The following is a 24140-nucleotide window of genomic DNA, read 5'->3' on the forward strand; positions in this document are numbered from 1 at the left end:
TTGATATTGGACTTCCCAGCCTCCAAAACTATAAGCCAATGCACTTCTGTTCTTTATGAATTTCCCAGTCTGTGATATTCTATTGCAGCAGCACAAAAAAGACAAAGACTAAAACACTGCCCTCACAGAGTGCCACAGACTGGGGGCTTAAACAACAGAAATTGATCGTCTCACAGTCTGCAGGCTGGAAGTCCAAGATCAAGGGGACATTGGGGTTGGTTTCTGGTAGGGCCTCTCTTCCTGGGTTGCAGACAGCCACCTTCTCACTGCTTCCTCGTATAACCATTTCTCTAGGCATGGGAACTCCTGGTGTCTCCTCCTCTGCTTATAAGGACACCAGTCCTGCTGGGATAGGGTCCCACCCATGTGACCTCACTTAGCCGTAATTACCTCCTTAAAAGTCTGTTTCCAAATACAGTCACATTGGTGGTTAGGGCTTCAACCTATGGATTTGGTGGGGGACACAATTCAGTTCATGACAGAGGAAAATAGGATGGCCCTACCGTGGCTCAGGCTTAGCCCGTGTAGCTGAAGCTCTCCGCCACTTCCCAAGGGCCTAGGATGGAGCAGCTGCAACCCGAGAGGCTCTCGGCTGGCAGCCTGCCCCATATGGGGTGAAGCCCCTACGCCTTCCCCCAGCCCTCTCTTCTAGATCTCAATTACTCTCTTCCCAGCGGTTGGCCGCCTCTTGGGTAAATTGTTCATCAGAAGATGCTCTCCAAAGCATGGGCCACATGCTGTTGTCATTGATTTCATTTTGATTATTCATATTAGTGGAAGTGCTGCTGCCTTGCCACGGGCCATAATTAGGGTAAACATGTTGTATGAGGGCTAGGTCAGCATTGGAGTGGGCCCTGGGTTCCTGCGACGGCCACTCCCAGCCTCAGCTCTGCAGGCCGATCCTCACACAGGCCGCGCTGCAGGCAGCCCTGTCCGAGAGAATGCAGTCCCCGGCCTGTGTTTCACAGGGCAGCCGCAGGGCTTCTCAGGTAGCTGTGGGAGGACACCTTTCGAGGAGCCAGCATCCTGCTTCCCAGTGGCCAGTGTGGCCATCCTGCCTGCCCCTGTCCTGTGGAGCCCCATGCTGGGGTCTGGCTTATCCCACCCCACGCCAGCCCTTTCTTCTCTCTGGTACTTCCCCTGACCCAGCATTCCTGGGGATACAGGTCTCTCTCCACCACCTGAGCAGACCAGGGACCACCACCCAGGCTCCATCTATGGGGAGCTGCAGAGAGGGTCCCTCTGTCTGGGATTCAGCTCAGGCCATTCTGCCTGAGAACGGGGAGTCAGGTACCGCCCGGTGAGGTACAGTGAGCAGGAGGGGACAGATGTGACCCAGAGCCATCAGGACATTACCTTTCTGGGAATTCCCCTTCCTCTTTCTGTGCCTCCTCCCTTACATGACATGTCATGACCTTACATGTCATGGGAGGTCATGTGATCAAGTGTACTTTTAATGCGGTTTCCCTTTTGCTGCTTTAAAAAGGGGAAGGGGCCGAGGGGGAGGCCGGCATGCATGGCTATTAACCTTCCTTTCATAAAGCGCTTTTTCCCTATAGAAATCTCCCTTCCCGCTGATTCATTCCGTGTTGGGAAGCAGAGCATGACATGTTAAAAGCCGTCTTGATAGTATTTGATATTCAGTGCTAACAACTCACCACCTCAGAGGAGGGGCTTTTCTCCACCCACCCACCCCCAACACCAGAGCAAGGAGGGAGACAATCTGCATATTGGATGTGCCAAGACAGTAGGTAATTTGCATTAAGCATCCAGAAACTCTCTGCTTGCAATCTGTCACCCTTCACTGGGTCTTCATTTTATAACCTTCACAACATAAGGAGGAGAACAAGAGGCAGAGAGAATGCGGCTGCCGCACCCCCATCGGGACTGGAGGAGAAACCTGGCCTGATTGGCGGTTGTCAGAGCAGAGGGGGCCCTGATCTGAAATGCCAGGAGATTTTGCCAGCCGGGGATTCGAAAGCCTCGCTATGCCAAGACCCAAGACCCTCGAGTGGGGTGTTGCCTGAAGACCAGAAGCCAGAGGTGTGCTGCCCTGAAAATAGCTCATCTCCCCAGACAGCCAAGTTCAAACTCAACAGGGATCTTCCCAGAGAACATGTGGCCTGGCTTGGCAAGGGGCACCTGCTCACAGTTCCCACAGGGAGAAGCTCCTGTAGTGAGCTCTGCAGGGGTTTCTCTTCTTGGACTTGCAGTTCCCTGCTGAGTTTAAGCTTAGGACAGAGCTGTGTGTTCTCCCATCCTAATGGCATGTGAGACAGAGCTGCGCGTTCTCCCATCCTAACGGCATGCGAGGAGCCTCTGCAGAGCTCTTAAAAAAATACCTGGCACCACCCGAGACCAATAACATCAGAATCTCCTATCTGGGGCCTGGGTACAGCCAGAGTAGGGGACCCACAACTGGAACAGACCACTGCCTGTGCAGCAGTACAGAGGGGAGTCTCAAATCCTGCCCTGTGGCCTCTGGAATGTGATTTGGGCTGTCACCTCCCCTCCTGAGCCTCTGTTTTCTCATCTGTAAAATGAGTCTGGAAATGTCTGTAGCCAAGGAGTACCCTGGGCATAGGGACAGGCCAGAGAGCCTGTGACCCCTCATCCTGCCTCCACCAGCTCCTTTCTGCAGTAATCTGTCTTCCGTATTGAATTTCTAGGTAGAAATTTATTTAAGAAAAGGATCCCATAGCTATGATGAGGTTTAAAAGCCCCTGGCCCGGGCCTTCCCTCCAGCCGTCAGGGACAAGGTGCTTAGGGGGCTGCTGGAGAATTCCTCCAGGGAGCCCAAGATGAAAGCACTGTCCACCTGAAGAAAAGTGGGTTGTCAATGCTGCCACCCGCCTGCCTGTGCCTATCACATGTTTGCCGATCACAAGTTCTGAACATGGCGGCTTGGCAAATAGGTGCCACTCAGCCCCACCCATCCCCCTCAGTGACCCACCAGAATCCCAGGCCCCCTGAGAATAAGTGAAGGTGCAGGAGGCATAGGGCGCTGCAGACTTCAGAGGAGCCTCTTCAGAGTGAAGCAGGGGGAAGGAAGGGAAGCAGACACCCGGGTCAGGTGACGGCACACACAGAGAAGGAAAGCAGCACCCTGAAGGTATTCCTGCCAGATACCAAGCCTCACACATGGGTGATTTCCTTTGAAAAACTATCAGAGGCTGGGTGCGGTGGCTCACGCCTGTAATCCCAGCACTTTGGGAGGCCAAGGCAGGTGGATCACTAGGTCAGGAGTTCGAGACCAGCCTGGCCAATATGGTGAAACCCCATCTCTACTAAAAATACAAAAGTTAGCCAGGCGCGGTGGCAGGCGCCTGTAATCCCAGCTATTCAGGAGGCTGAGGCAGGAGAATCGCTTGAACTCAGGAGGCAGAGGTTGCGGTGAGCCGAGATCGTGCCACTGCACTCCAGCCTGGGCAACACAGCAAGACTCTGTCTCAAAAAAAAAAGAAGAAAAGAAAAACCATCAGAGTTATAATTAAAGAGAGAGCTCTACACCCAGGAACAGAGGCATGAGATGAATGGCCACCACGGAGATCTACCCGCAGCGTTCCGGGGCTGAGCCATCTGTGGATTTCATAGCAAGAAGCTTCCTGCCACAAGCCCAGTCCCCATAGCATCAGCCAGGCCCCAGGGCAGGGCCAGCACTGCCTGCTGGGTGTCACAGTCATCGCTGTCATCACCATCATCACTAGTGATGTTATGACAACAGCTACCCTTTTTCTGGGTAGGCACAAAGTGCCAGGCATGTAGATGGTGTTTTCTCCTGGCCAGTTCTCCAGGCAGGAACTACTATATGCCCACTTTACGAGTGAGGAAACTGAGGCTCAGAGAGGCTAAGTGACTTGCCCAAATCCACACAGCAAGATCAAAACCTAGACTCAGACCAGGTACAATGGCTCACACCTGTAATATCAGCACTTTGGGAGGCCAGGAGTTCCAAACCGGCCTGGGTAACATAGTGAGACCCTTGTCTCTACAGATAATTTTATTTTTGTTTTGAGATGGAGTTTTGCTCTTGTTCCCCAGGCTGGAGTGCACTGGTGCAATCTTGGCTCACTGCAACCTCTGCCTCCCGGGCGAGTCTTTTGCCTCAGCCCCCCAGGTAGCTGGGATTACAGGCATGTGCCACCACGCCCGGCTAATTTTGTATTTTTAGTAGAGGCGGGTTTCACCATGTTGGTCAGGCTGGTCTCAAACTCCTGACCTCAGGTGATCCGCCCACTTTGGCCTTCCAAAGTATTAGGATTACAGGTGTGAGCCACTGCGCCTGGCCTCTACAAATAATTTTTTTTTAATATCCAAGTGTAGTGACACATGCCTATAGTCCCAGCTACTCAGGAGGCTGAGGTGGGAGGATCACTTGAACCCACGAGGCCGAGTCTACAGTGAGTCATGTTTATACCACAGCACCCCAGCCTGAGCAACAAGTGACACCCTGTTTCAAAAAAATAAATAAGTAAAACTTGGACTCAAATCCAAGTGTGAATCGAGCCAGCTCCTACCTGCCATGTCGACACTCTCCTTGTCCCCCTACATTCTAGAGCCCTTCACAGAACTGGGGCTGGTGCTGCGAGGATTAGCGGCTGTCCCCCTGGAGCCGGTGGGAGAGGAGCTTCAGCCAAAGGAGGAAGGATCGATAAAGCCACTGGCCTCTCCCTATCTCGCCCCTGTGCCCTGCTCCTCCATGCCTGGATCCCCAGCACCAGCTCCGGCCCCAAAGCTGCGAATCCACTGCCCCGAGCCTGGCCCCACTAGAGAGCTGGATTGCTCCATGTGCCGGACTCAGGACTTAGCCACCCCTTGGCTGGGTCTGCTCCAGCTGAGAAAACTGCTCTGCTGGAAAAGTCGGTTTAGACTTCCAGCCCCCATCCTGCCAGGCAGGTGGGGAAACCCCAACCCCAACTCCAGGAACTGCAAAAGTGCAGGGAGGAAGGTTGAGCCCAGATCCTGGGGTGGCTGTTCAGATGGCTGCCATCAGTCAGCACTGGGCGCTGAGGTACCTGCTGTCCAGGCTACGTGGGCCCTTCAGTCCCGTCCCCATCTCCCCTGGCCTCTCCTGCATCTGCAATCCCTTTGGGGCAAAGAAGTCTGGTGAGGGCAGGAAGCCAGAGTCTTGCCCTCCAGGGTGGGGCCACCTCCCCACACACCCCTGGGAGAGGCATTGGTCCTCCCAGCTCGGTGCTTGTTGGTCTGCCACTTCTATCCTCAGTCTCCACAAGAGGCTCACAGGCTGGGAAGTCCCTCAGCCTCCTGTCCACTCTCCTTCCATCCTTGTTCCCCTTCTCTTCCATTCCAGCACCCCTGGAAGAGCCGCCTCGTGCACTCTGACTTTAGGGAAACAAAAGCAGAACTCTATGCGGTCCACTCCCTGGGCTGCACCATAGTGAGGGAGAGGAAGAGCTCAGAACCCCCGATGGGAGCAGGGGGTCCGGCGGGGGCAGCCTGGCCTCCCTTCCCCTCCTTCTCTCCTACTCATCAATTCACCCCAGGAGCCGGCTCCCCATCAGAGAGAGAGCTGCCCTCAGGGAGGGTCTGGGTCCTACCCCTTGGCCCCACCCAGGCCCCCTCTGCACCCACGGGCTCTGACACCCCCCCTGCCTCTCTCTCCACAGTCCATGGCATCAAGTGGACCTGCAGCAATGGGAACAGCAGCTCAGGCTTCTCGGTGGAACAGCTGGTGCAGCAGATCCTCGACAGCCACCAGACCAAGCCCCAGCCACGGACCCACAACTGCCTCTGCACTGGCAGCCTGGGTGAGCCGGGGCTCCCGGGGCTCCTGGGGCAGGCGGGCGCCACGGGGACAGAGGGACCCTACCAGGCAGCCGTCATGGCTGTCCTCTGTGGGGGTAGCCATGACATCTAGTGAGGGAGGAGGGGGACAGTCAGGGACTGGGCGACACCACCGCACCCAGCACAGACACAAGGCAGGCCTTCTGCCTCATCCTGCCCTGCAACTGGCCGACAGTCCACTCTGGGCAGGAGGGAGCAGTGTCCAGAGGGATAGCTTCCTCCATGGGGCAAGAACTGGGGGCAGCAGAGTTGGGGGAGCGAGGAGCGCTGGGGCTCAGGGCCTCTCTGTTCAGGCCCACACTCTTGGGCATCCTCTGCCAGAGGGCACTGAGGCCTTCAGGGAGACCTGCCCTGCGTCAATGACACCACGCAGGCTCAACCTCTTTCTTTAACCTCTGTCTCCTCCAAGAACATAAAGCGTCCTACGCTCTCCTTCCTAATGTGTCTGTTTTTCTGATAATGGTATTTGCTCTTTGAAATGTGCCTTCTCCTCTCCCTGGGCTGACTTAATTAGATAGTCCCATTAGAGGGTCGTGTCACTTCTCTGCACAGTCTTGGTGCATGTAGGAGTCTTGGTGGTGAGGCCGTAACAGGATCAGGGAGAATTCGCCCTTTCGTCAAAAGCAAAGTGACCCTTATCAGATGAAATGAAAATGGTGAAAATATCCAATGGGAGGGAGAGAAAAGCTGCCCTGGCTGCCGGGCCTGGAGGAGCTGCCAGGGAGGCTTTGCCAAGCTCAGAAACGCTCAGCTCCTGAGGCTTGTATGTCTGAAATAAGGAGCAAGGGCTCTGTCCCTACTTAGGACCTAGAAGAATTTTTGTACCCCAGAGAGCTGAGGGTAGGCCTGGGCTCACACACCTTTCTGCCTCTGGAGCAGGGTTGAGAACCCTCTTTGGTCCTGGGGCCTGAGAGCTGGTCCCGAGAGTGCATTTCCATCACCTCCCCATTGACCTCTGGTTGCCAGGCCCCAGGGGTGGCTGCTTATTGGGGCACAGCCTGAGCAGCTGTGGGAAGTTGGGGAGGGGAGGTGGGGCAGGATACGAACGTAGCCACCCTCCCCAGGCTGACCCCCTCTTGCCAGCAAAAGCCCTTCCAGGTGAGTGGTGTCTGTCTCTGATGGTGGAGGGGACTTCATTCTCTCCACCTTCTCCTTCCTGACTTCCCATGTGCTTCCTATTCGAAAAGAGCATCAAGGTTAAAGCCCCCCTGATCTTTGGAGGAGGGTCAAAGGGGCATGAGACAGCCCCAGGGCTTGGGGTACGTGTCCAGGGACTGGGGGTCTGTGGCTGCCTGGGGTACCGGGCCTAGACTTTGCCAGGGGCCCCAGTTGCTGTGGGGCAGGTCCACCGCGGTCCTAGCTCTGACTCTCTTTTTGTGTGTGCATGTGTGTGTGCACGTGTGTGCCTGCGTGTGCGTGCGCGTGTTGTGTTCTGATCTCTGCAGGAGCTGGCAGCAGCGTGCATCACAAGTGTAACAGTGCCAAACACCGTATCATCTCGCCGAAGGTGGAGCCACGGACAGGGGGGTACGGGAGCCACTCGGAGGTGCAGCACAATGACGTGTCGGAGGGCAAACACGAGCACAGCCACAGCAAGGGCTCCAGCCGCGAGAAGAGGAACGGCAAGGTGGCCAAGCCCGTGCTGCTGCACCAGAGCAGCACCGAGGTCTCCTCTACCAACCAGGTGGAAGTCCCCGACACCACCCAGAGCTCCCCCGTGTCCATCAGCAGCGGGCTCAACAGCGACCCTGACATGGTGGACAGCCCGGTGGTCACAGGTGTGTCCAGTATGGCGGTGGCCTCTGTGATGGGGAGCTTGTCCCAGAGCGCCACGGTGTTCATGTCAGAGGTCACCAATGAAGCCGTGTACACCATGTCCCCCACCGCTGGCCCCAACCACCACCTCCTCTCACCTGACGCCTCTCAGGGCCTCGTCCTGGCCGTGAGTTCCGACGGCCACAAGTTCGCCTTCCCCACCACGGGCAGCTCGGAGAGCCTGTCCATGCTGCCCACCAACGTGTCTGAAGAGCTGGTCCTCTCCACCACCCTCGACGGTGGTCGGAAGATTCCAGAAACCACCATGAACTTTGACCCCGACTGTTTCCTTAATAACCCAAAGCAGGGCCAGACGTACGGGGGTGGAGGCCTGAAAGCCGAGATGGTCAGCTCCAACATCCGGCACTCGCCGCCCGGGGAGCGGAGCTTCAGCTTTACCACCGTCCTCACCAAGGAGATCAAGACCGAGGACACCTCCTTCGAGCAGCAGATGGCCAAAGAAGCGTACTCCTCCTCCGCGGCGGCCGCGGCAGCCAGCTCCCTCACCCTGACCGCCGGCTCCAGCCTCCTGCCGTCGGGCGGCGGCCTGAGTCCCAGCACCACCCTGGAGCAGATGGACTTCAGCGCCATCGACTCCAACAAGGACTACACGTCCAGCTTCAGCCAGACGGGCCACAGCCCCCACATCCACCAGACCCCCTCCCCGAGCTTCTTCCTGCAGGACGCCAGCAAACCCCTCCCCGTCGAGCAGAACACCCACAGCAGCCTGAGTGACTCTGGGGGCACCTTCGTGATGCCCACGGTGAAAACGGAGGCCTCGTCCCAAACCAGCTCCTGCAGCGGTCACGTGGAGACGCGGATCGAGTCCACTTCCTCCCTCCACCTCATGCAGTTCCAGGCCAACTTCCAGGCCATGACGGCAGAAGGGGAGGTCACCATGGAGACCTCGCAGGCGGCGGAAGGGAGCGAGGTCCTGCTCAAGTCTGGGGAGCTGCAGGCCTGTAGCTCTGAGCACTACCTGCAGCCGGAGACCAACGGGGTGATCCGAAGCGCCGGCGGCGTCCCCATCCTCCCGGGCAATGTGGTGCAGGGACTCTACCCTGTGGCCCAGCCCAGCCTCGGCAACGCCTCCAACATGGAGCTTAGCCTGGACCACTTTGACATCTCCTTCAGCAACCAGTTCTCCGACCTGATCAACGACTTCATCTCCGTGGAGGGGGGCAGCAGCAGCATCTATGGGCACCAGCTGGTGTCGGGGGACAGCACGGCGCTCTCACAGTCAGAGGACGGGGCGCGGGCCCCCTTCACCCAGGCAGAGATGTGCCTCCCCTGCTGCAGCCCCCAGCAGGGTAGCCTGCAGCTGAGCAGCTCGGAGGGCGGGGCCGGCACCATGGCCTACATGCACGTCGCCGAGGTGGTCTCGGCCGCCTCGGCCCAGGGCACCCTGGGCATGCTGCAGCAGAGCGGACGGGTGTTCATGGTGACCGACTACTCCCCAGAGTGGTCTTACCCAGAGGTAAGCTGCCGCCGCTGCCAGCACCTGTCACCTCCCCTCCCACCCACCTCGCCGGCCCCTGCGCCACCCTGCAGCTAAGGGATGCCTGTGGCTGCCCTTCAGAGGAAGCTCTGGACCATAAAGATGACACTTTCCCCTCCTTGTGTCCCCACGGCATTTGAACACCTCCATCTTTCACGCAGTGGTTCTCAAACTTCACTGGGGCAAGTAGCTTTAAAGTCAGGGGTCCTTGGCCCGGTGCCATGGCTCAAACCTGTAATCCCAGAACTTTGGGAGGCTGAGGCAGGAGGACCATCTGAGCCAAGGAGTTCCAAACCAACCTGGGCAACATAGTGAGACCTGGTTTCAACAAAATATTTTAAAAATAAGCCAGGTGTGGTGGGGCCTGCCTATGGTCCCAGCTATTCTGGAGGCTGAGTCCGGAGGAGCACTTGAGCCCAAGAGGTTGAGGCTGCAGTGAGCTGTGGTTGTACCACTGCACTCCAGCCCAGATGACAGAGTAAAACCCTGTCTCAAAAAAAAAAAGAAAAAGTCAGGGTATCCTCGGAGGCAAAATGCTCCCCCAGCTGCAGCCAGAGTTGTCTGCCGTTTCTCGATTTATGTGGTGAGTCCATCTATGTTTTGCTTTGCTTTTTTTTGAAAAGGGATCCCAGGGTTGCTTTAAAAAATTCAAAAGTCGCCATTGGCCGGGCTCAGTGGCTCATGCCTGTAATCCCAGTGCTTTGGGAGGCCAAGGTGGGTGGATCACCTGAAATCAGGAGTTTGAGACTAGCCTGGCCAACATGGTGAAACCCCATCTCTACTAAAAATACAAAAAATTAGCTGGGCGTGGTGGCAGGCGCCTGTAATCCCAGCTACTCGGGAGGCTGAGGCAGGAGAATCGCTTGAACCCGGGAGGCGGAGGTTGCAGTGAGCCGAGATCACGCCACTGCACTCCAGCCTGGGCAACAAGAGTGAAACTCCGTCTTAAAAAAAAAGAAAAGAAAAGAAAAGAAAAAGTCACCATCATAGATCATCTACATCCACTGCCTTCACTCTACTTCTCTAAGCCAAACAAGAACAAAAACCAAAAATCTCTCTCAAAACTGAACAGGGCACAGCTTCTGAAGAGTTATCCCGAAGATCCTTCTTAAGTAAACCTGGCCTTCTGCAAAATTCAACACAGGTCATAGGATGCAGGATTCCAACCTGCACCCTCCCCCAGCCCCCGGGCCACCTCAGGTCCCGGGGATCTGACTTTGAGAACCACTACTCCAATGACCAAAGCGTCTTGCCTCAGGGACACAAGCAGTAAAGGAATCTCTGCTTTTTCTGTAGAGCAGAATAGCACAGGAAGGGGACAGAGTGGCCCAGGCTTTCCCTAAATAATCTACTGCAGACAAGTATGTGCATCCTGACCTCTACCCAGCCCATCGGGGTGATCAGGGACCAGCATGTGCACCACAGGCCCTGATTGGACACTGCCCGGGAGGTGGCTGCCCACGGCCCACTTGGTTGGAGAACACCAAAGAAGGGGGCTCATAATTCCTCACCCTTCTTCCCCACTGGCAAAGCTAAGAAAATCTGTGTACAGACGCCCCCAGCTCTCCCATCCCCGATAGGAAGAGCCCAGAAGGATCGGACTGGGCCTCCTCTTGGTGTAGGTTGGTATGAACATGTTTCTGACCCCCCTGCCATTTTTGTTTTGTTTTTTATTTTTTTGCTTTTTGTTTTTGGTATTTTGTTTTTTGTTTTCTGTTTTTTGTTTTTTGTTTTTTTTTTTTGAGAAGGAATTTCACTCTTTTTGCCCAGGCTGGAGTGCAATGGCGCCATCTCCACCTCCCAGGTTCAAGCGATTCTCCTGCCTTAGCCTGCCAAGTAGCTGGGATTACAGGCACGCCCTGCTGCATCCAGCTAATTTTTGTATTTTTAGTAGAGACAGGGTTTCACCATGTTTCCCAGGCTGGTCTCAAACTTCCGACCTCAAGTGATCCACCCGCCTCGACCTCCCAAAGTGCTGGGATTACAGGTGCGTGCCACCGCATCCAGCTAATTTTTGTATTTTTGGTAGAGATAGAGTTTCGCCATGTTGGCCGGGCTGGTCTCAACCTCCTGGCCTCCAGTGATCCACACACATCAGCCTCCCAAAGTGCTGGGATTTCAGGCGTGAGCCACCACACCCGGCCCTGACCTCCTACTCTTATCAGTGACCCTGAGCTCAGTGGCACCTTCAGAGTGCCCACCACACCCCCCACCCCACCCCGTGAAGGCCAGTTGAGCATCTTCCCCACGGCCCCGACCCTGGGCTTAAGAAAGCTTTGCGAAGGGACAGGGAGGGAGGCCAGGATCGGGGTGCGGGGGACGGTCAGAGCTGTCTTCTGGTCCTGGCTCCTTGAAACCTGACTCTCCAGGGCTCAGTTTCCTTATATGTAAATGGCTGAGACAGGGTGGCCTCGAGGCACTCCCAATCCTAGGACCTGGAAGATTTGGTCCTCGGGACACTTAGAGGCGCCCTGGAGCCCTTAATGTCTTGCAGAAGCCAGGAGGTGGGAGGAGGGTCCCCTCTTTTCCTGAGGTCCTGGCCTGTGAGACAGGCCCTGGGCTGGGTGCAGACCCACACCCCAGCCTCCTGGGTGTCCTGGCGAGTGGGACATTAGCAGGCCTGGTTCCTTCTGTCGTTTCTGGGCCTGCAGTTCAGCAGCTCGCCACGCGAGGGCGGCCCAGGAACAGGAACGCAATGGCAGCCTGGCAGCCTGGCAGCCCAGCAGAGGGAGCCGCCAGCCTTGCTTTCCCAGAAGCCCTCAATGCTTCCAGTTACCCACAACCAAAAGCTGCTGAAATTCAGCTTGATTTTGGAAAATGCGCATACGCCACCCAGCCAGGCCCTTTGGGGCCCCACCTGGCCACACAGTGAGGCCTCAGGGGCTGTGAAGGGCCCCTTCCTCCTTGCTGTCCTCTCCTACCAGGCCACTGTCTCCACACCACAGCAGGGGTACCCCCATCCTGGGATCTGCAGGAGACACAGCACCTTCTCTCCTGACACTTCTCTCCCTTCGTCTGGCCCTCGTCCTGTCCCCTCCCTGCCAGCCTGTCTGTGCACTGACTGCATCAGGAGTCCAGTCTGGCCGGGTTCTGCCAAGCTCAGGGAGGGCTCTACAAGCAGGCTCGTCGGCCTGGGCCCTGCTTCCCAGTCTGCAAAATGGGGTTTGGCTAAACGGTTACTCAGCACCCCCACCCAGCTCTAAACCTCAATGCATCCACTTAGCAGGAGTGCAATGGCCAGGGCCATCCTGCTGTCTCTTCTGTGAGTGGCCCTCCCTCCCACAGGCTGCTCCCATTTCTATCTCTGTCCACCCTTTCACCTCCGGCTGCAGCTGGTCACCAACACACACACACACACACACACACACCAGAGGCGTCCCCCTATGCCCCAGCATCTGCCCTGGCTGCATCAGACATGGGCCCTTTATCTCAGGACTCAGAGACCTCAGATGGCATTTCATGCCCCCTCCCCGCCCCCCAAACCCTCCTGCGTCATCTCCCACCACTGACACTCCTGCTGCACCAGGCAGAAGAGCCTGCAATTACAGCCTCAGGCACGCGCGTCACCACCAATTCAGCGCAGCCAGGCAGGCTGTTGCCATGGGAACCATCCCCTGAATGGATGGATGCTGAGCTGTCCTGCGGCGGTTTCCATGGAGAAGATCCTGATGTTCTCCAGTAATTTCTGCAGTTCTTTGTTCCCGGCAGCAGCCCCAGCCTCATGCTAGCAGCTGTTGATTGCGGTTATTATTTTTTCCCTTTTTCTCACATGGCAACTGTCTGTGGCCTTTTGAAGTCACTGCTCTTCCACTTCCCAGGATCCTGGGGGATGGTGCCCTGAGCTGGCCTTCTGGTGCTTCCAGACATCCCAAAGTCAGGCTCCACCTGTCCGCTGGCACTCTTCCCAGCCAGGCACCCACTCCCCCCAGTGCCCCGCCACTTCCACAGAGCTGCAAATATCCCTGGCCATCAGAACAAGGAATGCTGCGGTCAGAAGGGCCCCTAGCGAGGAGATGCCACCCAGAGAGGCTGGGCCACTTTCCTGAGGACACACAGCTACTGAGGCGCAGGAGCAGGTCTCCTGCTTTTGTTTCTCGGTCCTGAGCTCTCTCCGCTGCCATAGCAGTAAAGTGCCCTCCCAGGCCAGAGCAAGGCCCATGCAAGAGCAGGGGTGGAATGTGCTTTCCAGCCTGGGGGAGCCCCTTCCGTGGAAGAAGTCTCTTTTCCTGGCTGGGCAATGGGAGGAGCTACTTCCACCTCATCCCTGGAAACACTCACTCCTGCTGCAGATGCCCTGGGCCAGGCCTGGGTTCCAGGAACTTTGTGTGGCAGATGTTCCAGGAACATTGTAGGGCAGGCTCCTCATAGAGGCCGGGGCTCCCTCCGGGGCAGGGGTGGGCCAGGGCCCAGGAGAGGCCAAGCAAGAATGAGTGACTGACCAGGAGGGAGCATCTGGTTGGCACGGAGTTAGGGAGTAGGGAATCGCTTCTCTGGCCTGGAGCAGTGGGGAAGGTGGGCTCACAGCAGCTCCTCACCCCCACCTCCCAGGCTCCAGCCTGCCTGGCGGCCTTCTCCAGCCTGGACACTAGGTGGTGCTCTCCGCCCTGACCTAGCAGCTCTCCGCCCCCCTGCAGGGAAAGGTGTTTACTGGTTTGGGGGTGGGGTGGATGGCGCCTCTGGGGTGGGTCCACCCAAGGTTAGCCAGGAGAGTCCAGGAGGCCGGCACCCCCACCTTCTTCATCCCCAGGGAGAGCCTCCCTCTACTCAGTGACCAGCCCCTCTCCTCGGCTAAGCCGTAAGTAGGGGACCTACAAGGTGCCGTCCACCTCGCACCTCCCTCTCTCATCACTAAGCAGGACAATGGCCATGAAGCAGGATTGCCCGGGTCCCGGACATGAGGCCACCCTCCTCCTCCGCTTTCTGCAGCAGCCCCAGGCTGGTCCGAACGGGGAGTCAGGGGGCACCCCAGCCCTTCTGATGCTCTCCTGCCCCTGGGCGCCCTGGGAGGTTCCTGGGGGTGGGGTCCTCCCCTCTGGAGCTGAGGAAGGTCATTCGAGGCTGCTCCCAGCCAGGCTGCATGGTCACTGCTTGCTTGTGGGACCCCAGGCTAGCTGTGTAGGCAGTGGCACAGACTCAAGGACCTTTGATAGCACAGGTTGGGGGAGGGGGCAGATGCTCAGCCCCGTTCCACTCCCAGCCCCAAGCTCTGAGCCCCAAACTCAGCTCCCAGGGCAGTCTCTGAGCGTCTCCTGCACTTAGCTCCTCTGTTTCTTTGTCGGGCTCTTCAGCGCATCCTGCTCCAGGTCCCCTCACCTTGCCATCCCCACAGCCTGGGGATCCTGGGTCTCTCCTCAACTCCCCACAAGAACTTCTGGTCCCTGGGCTGACACTGAGATGCCCAGGCCTGTTTTCAAAACTTGGAGTTCCCTCAGTCTGTCCACAAGCGAATGACAGAGCAAGTCCCCTCCCCGCCCTCGGCTTCCTTCCAGGCCAGTTCTCAGGGGCATCGTGGGCTGAAAGGGTTTGCAAAACTCTGCACTCCCTCCTGCCTGGATCTGCGAGTTACACAAGAGAGAGACGTTCAGGGGTTGGAGCTGCCGGTCCTGGGGCTTCCTGAGGGGCCGGGGAAGGAGCGCCTCGGGGCTGTCCTCTTGCTGTAGTCCTGGAGGTGTGGTTCTCAGAAGTCAGGGCTCGCTGCAATCCCTGGAGTGAGGGCCTGGGAATCTGCACGGGGCGAGGGGTACAGACCCCTATCTGAGCAGTGCGGCCTCAGGGGGGCTTCCCCATGCTGCCTCCCTCGGTGGCTCCTACTCCAACTCTGTTCCCCTCTCTGTTCCCTGCAGGGAGGAGTGAAGGTCCTCATCACAGGCCCGTGGCAAGAAGCCAGCAATAACTACAGCTGCCTGTTTGACCAGATCTCAGTGCCTGCATCCCTGATTCAGCCTGGGGTGCTGCGCTGCTACTGCCCAGGTGAGAAAGCCGCCCCCCAGGCCCCCAAGGAGGGTGTGAGGGCCTGAGGAGCACTGGACTCAGAGTCAGCCTTGGGGTGACCTTGAGCAGGTCGTGTCCTTACTCTAGGCTTCAGTTTCCCCGGCTGTGAAGAAGCGGATCTCAGAGAGTCTATTAGAACGTCACCTCCTTTGGCTCAGTGACCTAATATAGGACAGGGACACAGGCACGCTTGACTGGGATTTTGAAGCGAATGTGATAAGAGCACGATTTAGGGCAGGAATAAGCCAGGCCCAGGCGATGTATCCAGGACTGACCACAGTGGGAAACTGCCACCACCCTCAGCCCAAAGGGTGACTACAGCTGGTGGGAGCTGGGGCCAGAGACCACCTCTGCAGCAAGGTGGCCTCTCTGCACCCGCCCGTGCCTCCCATGGCCCAAGCCAATCAGGAGCCAGGAGAGCCCAGGCAGTGCAGCCCACACAGAGGCTCCGTCCTTCTGGGGGCCCGTGGCAGGGGGCAGAAGGCTGGAGAAAGCCTGGCGGGGGCAGAGGGAGATGGGGTGGTGATGGGAGGTCAATCTAACAATAATCAGCACAAACACCTTTGAGAATGTAACAGAGCCATGTACCCTGTGCCCAGAAAAGGTACGTGCACAGAATTTGCTTCCAATTTCAGGGGCTCAAAAATCCCCCAAGAAACCGAGTCAGGAGGCCTCTGTGCTGTCCCTGTGGCTCTGAAGCCCTTCCCCAGGCTCCACCATTATCTGCTTCGCATGGTGTCCCTGTCTGGTCAACTTGTCATTGATCTCTGGCTATCACTGCTTCCCCACTCGCCTGTCCCATGGGGTCCGGGACTATTTTCTTGGTCACAATAATATCCCCGGGGCTGGCAGAGTGCCGGACATGTCAGAGGAGGATGGAGATTGTGAAGGAATGGATGAGTCTCCAGGCATCTGAAGCCTGTTTCTAGAGCTCATGTCTTCTGCTCCTGGGCTGGTGCTGGCAGGACCCCCTTGGCTGCCCCACCTCATCACCATCAGACCTCAGGATGGCCTGTCCAGTGAGCCCTGACCATGAACAGGAGAGGGGGTAAGGACGCAGAGGTGCGGAAGGGCAGGGAGACCCACCCCTGTCCTCTAACGTCAGGGAGCCTAGAAAGGATAGAAGATGCTCGGTGTAGAAGACTGGGGGTGAGGAGGAAAGGTACGGGGTGGGAGTACAGAGCTGGCCGGTGCTAGGCAGGCCCCAGGGTGCTTCTAGGTCCGACCCAAGGTCGTCCAGCCTGAGCCTTGGCTGCCCCAGCTGTCTGCCACCACCACCCCACCCTTGAACCATGCCCCCAGGCTGGGGCAGCTGAGTCCCACCAGGCATTTCTCCTTTTCTCCTTCTCAGGCACTTCTTGTTGTTGTTGTTTTTTTTGTTTTGAGATGGAGTCTCGCTCTTCTGCCAGGCTGGAGTGCAGTGATGCACTCTCAGCTCACTGCAACGTCCGTTTCCTTGGCTCAAGTGATTCTCTTTTCTCAGCCTCCCTGATAGCTGGGACTGTAGGCTTGTGTTCTACACACTCAGCTAATTTTTGTACTTTTAGTAGAGATTCAGTTTCACCATGTTTGCCAGGCTGGTCTCGAACTCCTGACCCAAGTGATCCTCCCACCTTGGCCTCCCAAAGTGCTGGGATTACAGGGGTGAGCCACTGTGCCCCACCTCTCTCCGGCTCTTCTTGCAGCCACCAGAGCAGAAAACCCCTGCTCCACAGCTGGCTGCACACTCAGCCTCTGCCTGAACCCAGCACCATCTTCCCCACGAAGTTCCCGGGAGCCAGCACTGCAGCCCAAGATGCCCACCCCACCCCCTGCTGGCCCAGCCCTCCCCTCCCAGCCCCCACCTGCCTGGCTCCAGAAGGCCCACCCAGCTGCCCTGCTCGGCCTGGAGCACAGCCAGCCGGGGTGGCAGCCAGGCCGGGTCTGCCTATCACAGCGCAGGGCTGTGTGCAGCTGATGGGACCCCGGCCCGGCGGGAGCGGCGAGGAGGGCACTGTGGTATTAAACAGTGCACTTATCACCTGCTGCCAGAATGGGACTTGCCTGGCCTATAAATAGATGCCACTTCCTGTACCTGGTTCTCGCCTGGCTAAGGACCAGGGCAGGGCTGCTCAGGTCTGCTCTCAGTTATCTGACCCCTCCACAGAAAAAGAGGGGCTGGCCTTTGTATGGCCCCAGGGCTGGAGTCAGCCACACTCGGGTCCATCCCGGATCAGCCAGAAACCATCCCTGTCGCGTGAGCTCAGTGCCTGACCTCTCTGGGCCTCAGTTGCTACAGCTCTGAAAACTGCCTGCCAGCAGGGCGGGAGCAGTGAGTGAGAGGAGGTGTGTGAAGCGCCTGGCCCAGTGCTCCATTCCTGAAGGGTTCCCATTAAGGAGGCCTTCGCTCTTCCTTTCCCAAGGGGGAGTTCGGAGAGGGTACCAGGGCAGTTTGGGTCTCAACAGGCCGTTCTCCTAGTCCTGAGGCATTTCTGGGTCCCCAGAGATGGCAGGTAGAGTCTCTGCCCAGGCCACTCACCCTCCTAGCCATTCAGGCTCACTATATTAGCCATAATGTGTCTCAGACCGAGGGACCAGGAGCCACAAGGCTCAAGGCACAGTGAGAGCTGGGACCCCTCGGCTAGAGCCAGCATTCTGTCTTCAGCTAACTCCACAAAGGGGGTCTCCTTTGGACATCTCTGCTTTGAGGCCCAAATTGAAACACATTGCTCTGTAAAACAGCACTAGATGTAGTCATTCATTCATTTCTTCATTTGCCAAATAACTTTTGAGTAGCCCCTGTTTGCTCTGCACAGAGTAGGGGCCTGGAATGGAGCAAAGAATAAGACGCAGCTTCTCACCGGGCCCCTGATCACAAGGGGCTCTCGGTCCAGGGAGGAGTGCAGCGCGCAAATGAATCACTGCTCCAGAGATGACGCTGGCTGCTTGGGGACCTCATCTCTGGGTCTCCCCAGAGGAATCTGAGGCTGAGCTCGAAGGATGAACACTTGGAAGTCAGAATCAAACTGGCCTCACCAAAAAGAGAGGCTCAGAGGGCCGGGCGCGGTGGCTCACGCTTGTAATCCCAGCACTTTGGGAGGCCGAGGCGGGCGGATCACGAGGTCAGGAGATCGAGACCACGGTGAAACCCCGTCTCTACTAAAAAATACAAAAAATTAGCCGGGTGTGGTGGTGGGCGCCTGTAGTCCCAGCTACTCGGAGAGGCTGAGGCAGGAGAATGGCGTGAACCCGGGAGGCGGAGCTTGCAGTGAGCCGAGATTGCGCCACTGCACTCCAGCCTGGGCGACAGAGCGAGACTCCGTCTCAAAAAAAAAAAAAAAAAAAAAAAGAGAGGCTCAGAGGCTTGTGAGCACAAGCCAGGAACGACATGGGAGGAGGGGGCACTGGCAACACAGACGGCCAATGCGCACCCATCTCCGGGGTCCCAGCCCAACACACCTGCCCAAGCCAAGCAGATGAGGTGATTCTGCCCTGACCACGAGCAGGGTCCTGCCCTGGCAGCTCCCACACCTCCACAGGCAGCAGGAGACATGCAGGCACAGAATGTGTCTTCTACAAGACTCTGGGGTGCTTCGGAGCAAGAGGGAGCCCACCAGGTTAGGGCAGTGAGCTGAGGGCAGTGAACAGTGAGTGAGAGGAGGTGCTGGGGGAAAGAGGTGACTCAGGCTCGGGAGAAGATAGGGGAATCCACCAAGAAGACTCTGCCGGCCAGAAAGCCCTACCCTGGATTCCTAAGAGGTCACCAGAAGACAAAAGATGAAATTCAAAATGAGATCCAGGCGCAGTGGCTCACGCCTGTAATCCTAGCATGTTGGGAGGCCGAGGCGGGCGGATCACTTGAAGTCAGGAGTTCGAGACCAGCCTGACCGACATGGTGAAACCCTGTCTCTACTAAAAATACAAAAATTAGCCGGCCGTGGTAGCGGGCACCTGTAAGCTAGCAGGGAGGATGAGGCAGGAGAATCGCCTGAATCTGGGAGGTGGAGGTTGCAATGAGCCAAGATCACGCCACTGCACTCCAGCCTGGGAGACAGAGTAAGACTGTGTCTCAAAAAAACAAAAAGCAAACAAACAAACAAAAACAACAAATGAGGTGAAGAACTGGGTTTCAAAGCAATTCATTCAACAAATAGTTACTGAGCCGCCATAACATCCCGGGCACTGACCTTGGCACTAGGCATGAAGATTAAGACGGAGCCAGTCCCAGCTCTCATGAGCTAATGTTCTACTGCAGGGAGACAGAAAACAAACAAGGAGAAAAAGAAATAACCAAGATAACTGGTGAAAACTGTATCCCAACAGTAGAATATGATAATAACATCACCTGGGAAGAAGGAGGTTCCTTCTGAAACACGGATGAGCAGAGGCCTGTCGCAGACTGGGACCTGGATGATGGGATGGAGCCAGTCATGGGAAGTGGGAGAAGCATCCAGGCCAGGCAGAGGGTAGGAGAAGTGCGAAGACCCTGGGGCAGAAAGAGGTTTGGCAACGTGGAGAATCTAAAGCCCGAGAAAGGCACTGGCTGCAGGATAGTGCGTGGGGTATGGGGAGCTGAATACGGTAAGACTGGAGATGATAGCAGGAACTAAAACAGATCATGTCCGTCTTTCTGCATCATAGGAAGGAGTTTGGTTTGATTTTACTTGCAATGGGAGGCTGTTAGCTTTAAGCAGGGAGTGGCTTGATCTAAATGATGTCTTTAAAAATGACTCTGGGTGTGTGGGAAAGATGACTCTGGGTTGTAGGGAGGAAGAACAGAAGCAGGGAGATCATAGGAAGAAGACAGAAGGCTCATCTTTCTGGATGTAAGGAGAAGGGCTCCCTTGGGCACCACACTCCCCCTGGTTTCCTGTAGGGGTGCTGGGCTGTGGCCCCCGCTGCTGGATTATGGCCCCCCGACACCCTCCCAGCAGGAGCGGGTCTCAGGTGCGCTGATGTTGCCTTCGGCGGGAGGCTAATGGAGGAGTCTAGGCAACAAATGATGGCGGCATGGACTACAGCATCTGCAGTGGAGATGGAGAGCAATGGATGGACCCAGGACTCGCTGATGGATTGCATGAGCAGGGAAGGGAAGAGCGAGTCCAGGATGCTTCCTGGGGGATGGACCTGCAGGAGCAGGGCTGCTGGGCTGGGACCCCGGAGACCACAGTAGGTGCCCTCTGCTCCATCTCTCTGGGAAAGAAGAAACCCCTTGGAGTGTCCCACCATTCCAGTGTTGCTGCAGGTTGTGCAAGTGCCAGGAGATGGTGGAAGAGCAGCAGCAGTTGAAGAGGCCACCCCCCCCCCCAAAGCTGGGACACATTGTCCCAGAGAAGCCGTGAGCTCCCCAAGGCAGGCCCAAGGAGGCTGCTAAGAGGAGCAGCCCTGAGCGGGCTCCGATGGGTGTATGTGCTGGCCACCTGCCTCCCTGTTGGCAAGCCAGGCCAATCTCCAGGGCAGGCATGCGACCACAAGCTTGGAGACCCACCCAGGGATGCCAGCAGAGCCATAGCAGGTTCTGGACTTGGCTGGGGCTCCCTGCCCAGGCACCTCGGAGGTCTTATGTGACCTCCACTGTGGAGTCCTTTGGTTCAGGTTGTGGCCTGGAGCTGAGGTTCCCAGCCAGGGTGGAAAACACAGAGGAAAAACCCATGGGTCCCCTTGGACAGTGACTCCCGAAGGCCTTCCCTGGGGACAATGGCAAGATGTCTACTGCCTTAACACATCCACCCAGGATGGACAGCGGCCACCCGTCAATGAGCTGGTTTTTCCATCAGGACTAAGATCTGCATTAGAGTCCTCGGAGGAAAGCTAGAGCTCTGCTTGTCCTAGGGAGCGGCTGGCTTGGACGGCTTCCTCGAGTCTATAAGCTTCTGAAAACCAAGAGCCCACACAGTAACGTGATCCCCGCACGTGTCCTCCCTGGAAGTCTGTACTGAGGAGGCCCTGGGTATCGGTATCTGGTATTCCAGAAAAGCAGGGCAGAAGGCACAGAACCCAGACATCTGCCAGGGACGAGGCCTGGCAGGGCAGTGTGCACACCCACCATTGCCCACGGGCCACCTCTGTGGGCCACAGGCCAGCCCCCAAGATGCCAACATGAGCCGTGGAGAGGCAACCTCAACCCCAGAGCTGAAGCTGGTCTCCACCGCAGGCTGGCTTCGTCTTACTCACAGTGAGAACATACCTCGTTTATTCCACAAATAGAGTTATTTTGTTGAGCCCTGTGCTGGGGCCACAGCAGTTAACGAGAACTGCCAGGGCCCTGTCTTCCAGAGCTTACTTTCGGGCCATTGGAGAGAGGTACAACCTTCACACCAGCATCCTCAGCTCAGCACCCACTGGGGCTGAGCTGGGGTCAGGGTAACAGAGGCACATCTGAAGCCCCTTCATCGGGGAAGCAGAAGAACTTCTAAAAATACAGGGGATGGCTGTTCATCGAGTCAGGACAAGCTTGTAGGAATAGGTGAAACAAAATAAGCGCAAATAAGTCCGAAGCAAATTTTGTACCCGTGCCCCACCCAGGAAGGATGGGACAAGAGGGGAAGTCAGCCAGCCATGAGGCAGGGATGGGGGCCATTCACTCATTCACTTGTTCAGCCAGTCTGTACTGAGCACCCAGCCCCTGCCGTCACTCGGAGGACAAAGCAAAGGGGCAGTTACAATACCTGGGAGTGATCACAGGACAACTGGCTGAGTCTGGGCGAAGCAAGAAGGCTTCTAGAAGAAGCATTGTGTTTGGGCCTCGAATGAGCAGGCATAGGCTGCCACTAAGGAGAGTTGGACGTTAACCAATGAAGGGTAGTGGGGAGGGGACATTGCAGGCCCTGTGTGGTTCACCAGGCTTTAGTAGGTACCCACCCATCCCTTGACCTGGTCTTTTTCTCTTGCTTTCAGCCCACGACACTGGTCTTGTGACCCTACAAGTTGCCTTCAACAACCAGATCATCTCCAATTCGGTGGTGTTTGAGTACAAAGCCCGGGCTCTGCCCACTCTCCCTTCCTCCCAGCACGACTGGCTGTCGTTGGACGGTAAGAACAGTGCTTGGGTCGTCTTGCCAGGCACCAAGGGAGAGGGATGCTTGGGGACTCTGTGCACAAGGTGTGAAAGAAGAGTAAGCACCCAGAAAGTGGCAGGAAGGGGTGCCAATGTGAACGAAGGAAGGCCGGCTGGGTTTCCACCGCCAGGCTGAGTGCCTATGCTGTCAGCCATTTGTGTCTGGACACTGGCTGGCCCCGCCCTCAATCTCGGTCTCTCCCTGGGACAGACTGAAAAGTATGTGAGTGCAGGCCTGTGGCGGGCACACCTGCTGGGCTGTCTGAGTGGCCAAGCAAGCCCAGGGCAGCTAAGAGGCTCTGGCGAAGGACCCCAGGCAGCAAGGTCCAAGCACCCACTGTGCCCCTCCAGGGCTGTTTCCATGGGCCCCTGGAAGCAAAAAGCGTTCCCTGAGGCCATCGCCAAGCCCCAAGCCTCTCAAGAAAGAGGACGGGGAGGCAGCTCAGGCCTGGGCTTCTTTCGGATTTGGGGGCTTGCTTCTGCCTTTTGGGCTAACCAGCCAAACCTTCTCCTGGAAGCCCTCAAATACCCTCAACTCCAGCTTCTTGGCTGATTTTAATTCCACCTCTGCCCTGCACGGCTTCTGTGGCAAGCCCAGGATCGCGACTGTGGCAGAGGGTAGAGTGTCAGGGACCCCAGTGGGCTTCAAGGGAGCAGGCAGGACCTGGTGGTCAAGGAGAGGCAGGGACTCCAAGAGCTGCCAGCCTTGGCCATGGGGGTCGGTGAGTGTTGGTGGTTCCCCTTGGGGTACCCGGGGCTCTGCAGAGAAGAGCTGCCAAAGGCAGGCTGGGGACGCCAGGGCCAGAGGCTGCCGTTTCCCACCTGGGCACACGTCAGGAGGCCCAGAGCTGGCCAAGGCCTGGGGGGCTGAGCCTGGTACACTGGGGATGCAGTAGGAGGGATGCCTGTCCATAACCTCAGTATCAGGGCAGTCCACAGAGGAGACACTCCATGGGGTACCTTGCTAGAGACCTTGCCAGCCCAGGATGTTGAGGTCTGGGCTAAGCTGAGCCTGGGCCCCTTGCAGGGGTGGGTTCTCTAAGCAACACCCCCCCACGCACCCCGCACCCACAGCTGGCCTTTTGGGTCTCTCACCTCTCAGACTGCCCCTTGCTGTTGGCTGCTGGAGGATTTCTGGGCTTGGGTACATAGTTCATTTCCTGAACCACCCAGTGTGCAAACCTCAGCCTTGTCCCAGTCCCTGCCCCAGCCGCGAGAGGGTGCCGACAGCTGCCCTGGCTGGTGAACCCTCAGGAGACAATTCCCTGGGGCTGCTTTGGGTCTGCAAACCCTAGCATGGGCTGCCCTGGGGCACCGAGCTGCCCCTGGCAGCATCCCTGGCTGAGGCTGGAGCCAGGCAGAGCTGTGATGACCACCCGCAGGACGTAACAAAGAAGGGCAGGGTGACCAGGGGCTCCCGTTTAGGAAATCTGGTTTCAGTTTTGCGGAACAAATGGGGAATGGAGTCAGGAACTCTGCAGAGCTCTGGCTCTCCCTGAGTGACTTGGCCGGCCTCACTAGAATGAACCCAAGGATGCTGGGACCACTGTAGGACCCTGCCTGGCAGATGGAGCCTTTTCAGAGAGCAAAGTCCCAGTCAGGCAGTGCCCCAGAGCTCAGGACACATCTGCAGGCCCCCTGGAAACCCAGAGAGCCAGCTGTACCCCAGAGGCTACAGCACGGGAGGATGCTGCCATAGAGACCCGGGGGAAGGGGAGCCACCCAACTGCTTCATGACAGACACACCCTGGGTCCTCGGCCACCCCAGGCCCCTCGAGATGGGCCTGCCGCCAAGCTGGGCACCTGCTCCCTAGCTGCCCCCCAGAACTTTGAGCTGTGAACTCCGTGGGCCTCCAAGTTGAAATAAGCACCCCTGCACCCTGCAGGATACACAGGAGGGTGACAGGAATTGGGGCGGCGATGGCATCAAGGCCTGGGCGTCCAGCAGCATCGCCTCTCTGTTACCACCAGCCAGGGCACAGCTAGGGGAACAGT

The 24140-nt window shown here is 57.3% G+C and overlaps 1 protein-coding gene across 15 annotated transcripts in view; it reads left to right on the plus strand.

Moving 5' to 3' along the window:
- The window catches only part of CAMTA1 (calmodulin binding transcription activator 1), a 975709-nt gene that overhangs the window by 859933 nt on the left and 91636 nt on the right, over window positions 1–24140 (plus strand). For all 15 annotated transcript variants that reach the window (XM_032758772.2, XM_058443996.1, XM_032758776.2 and 12 more), the window contains 4 exons: window positions 5628–5768; window positions 7251–9097; window positions 14962–15088; window positions 21986–22120. In XM_032758772.2, coding sequence (XP_032614663.1) covers window positions 5628–5768; window positions 7251–9097; window positions 14962–15088; window positions 21986–22120 — 2250 coding nt within the window. The remainder of the gene's footprint in view (window positions 1–5627; window positions 5769–7250; window positions 9098–14961; window positions 15089–21985; window positions 22121–24140) is intronic.

This window comes from Hylobates moloch, unplaced genomic scaffold (genome assembly GCF_009828535.3).
Source record: "Hylobates moloch isolate HMO894 unplaced genomic scaffold, HMol_V3 SCAFFOLD_9, whole genome shotgun sequence".
Taxonomy (NCBI): domain Eukaryota; kingdom Metazoa; phylum Chordata; class Mammalia; order Primates; family Hylobatidae; genus Hylobates; species Hylobates moloch.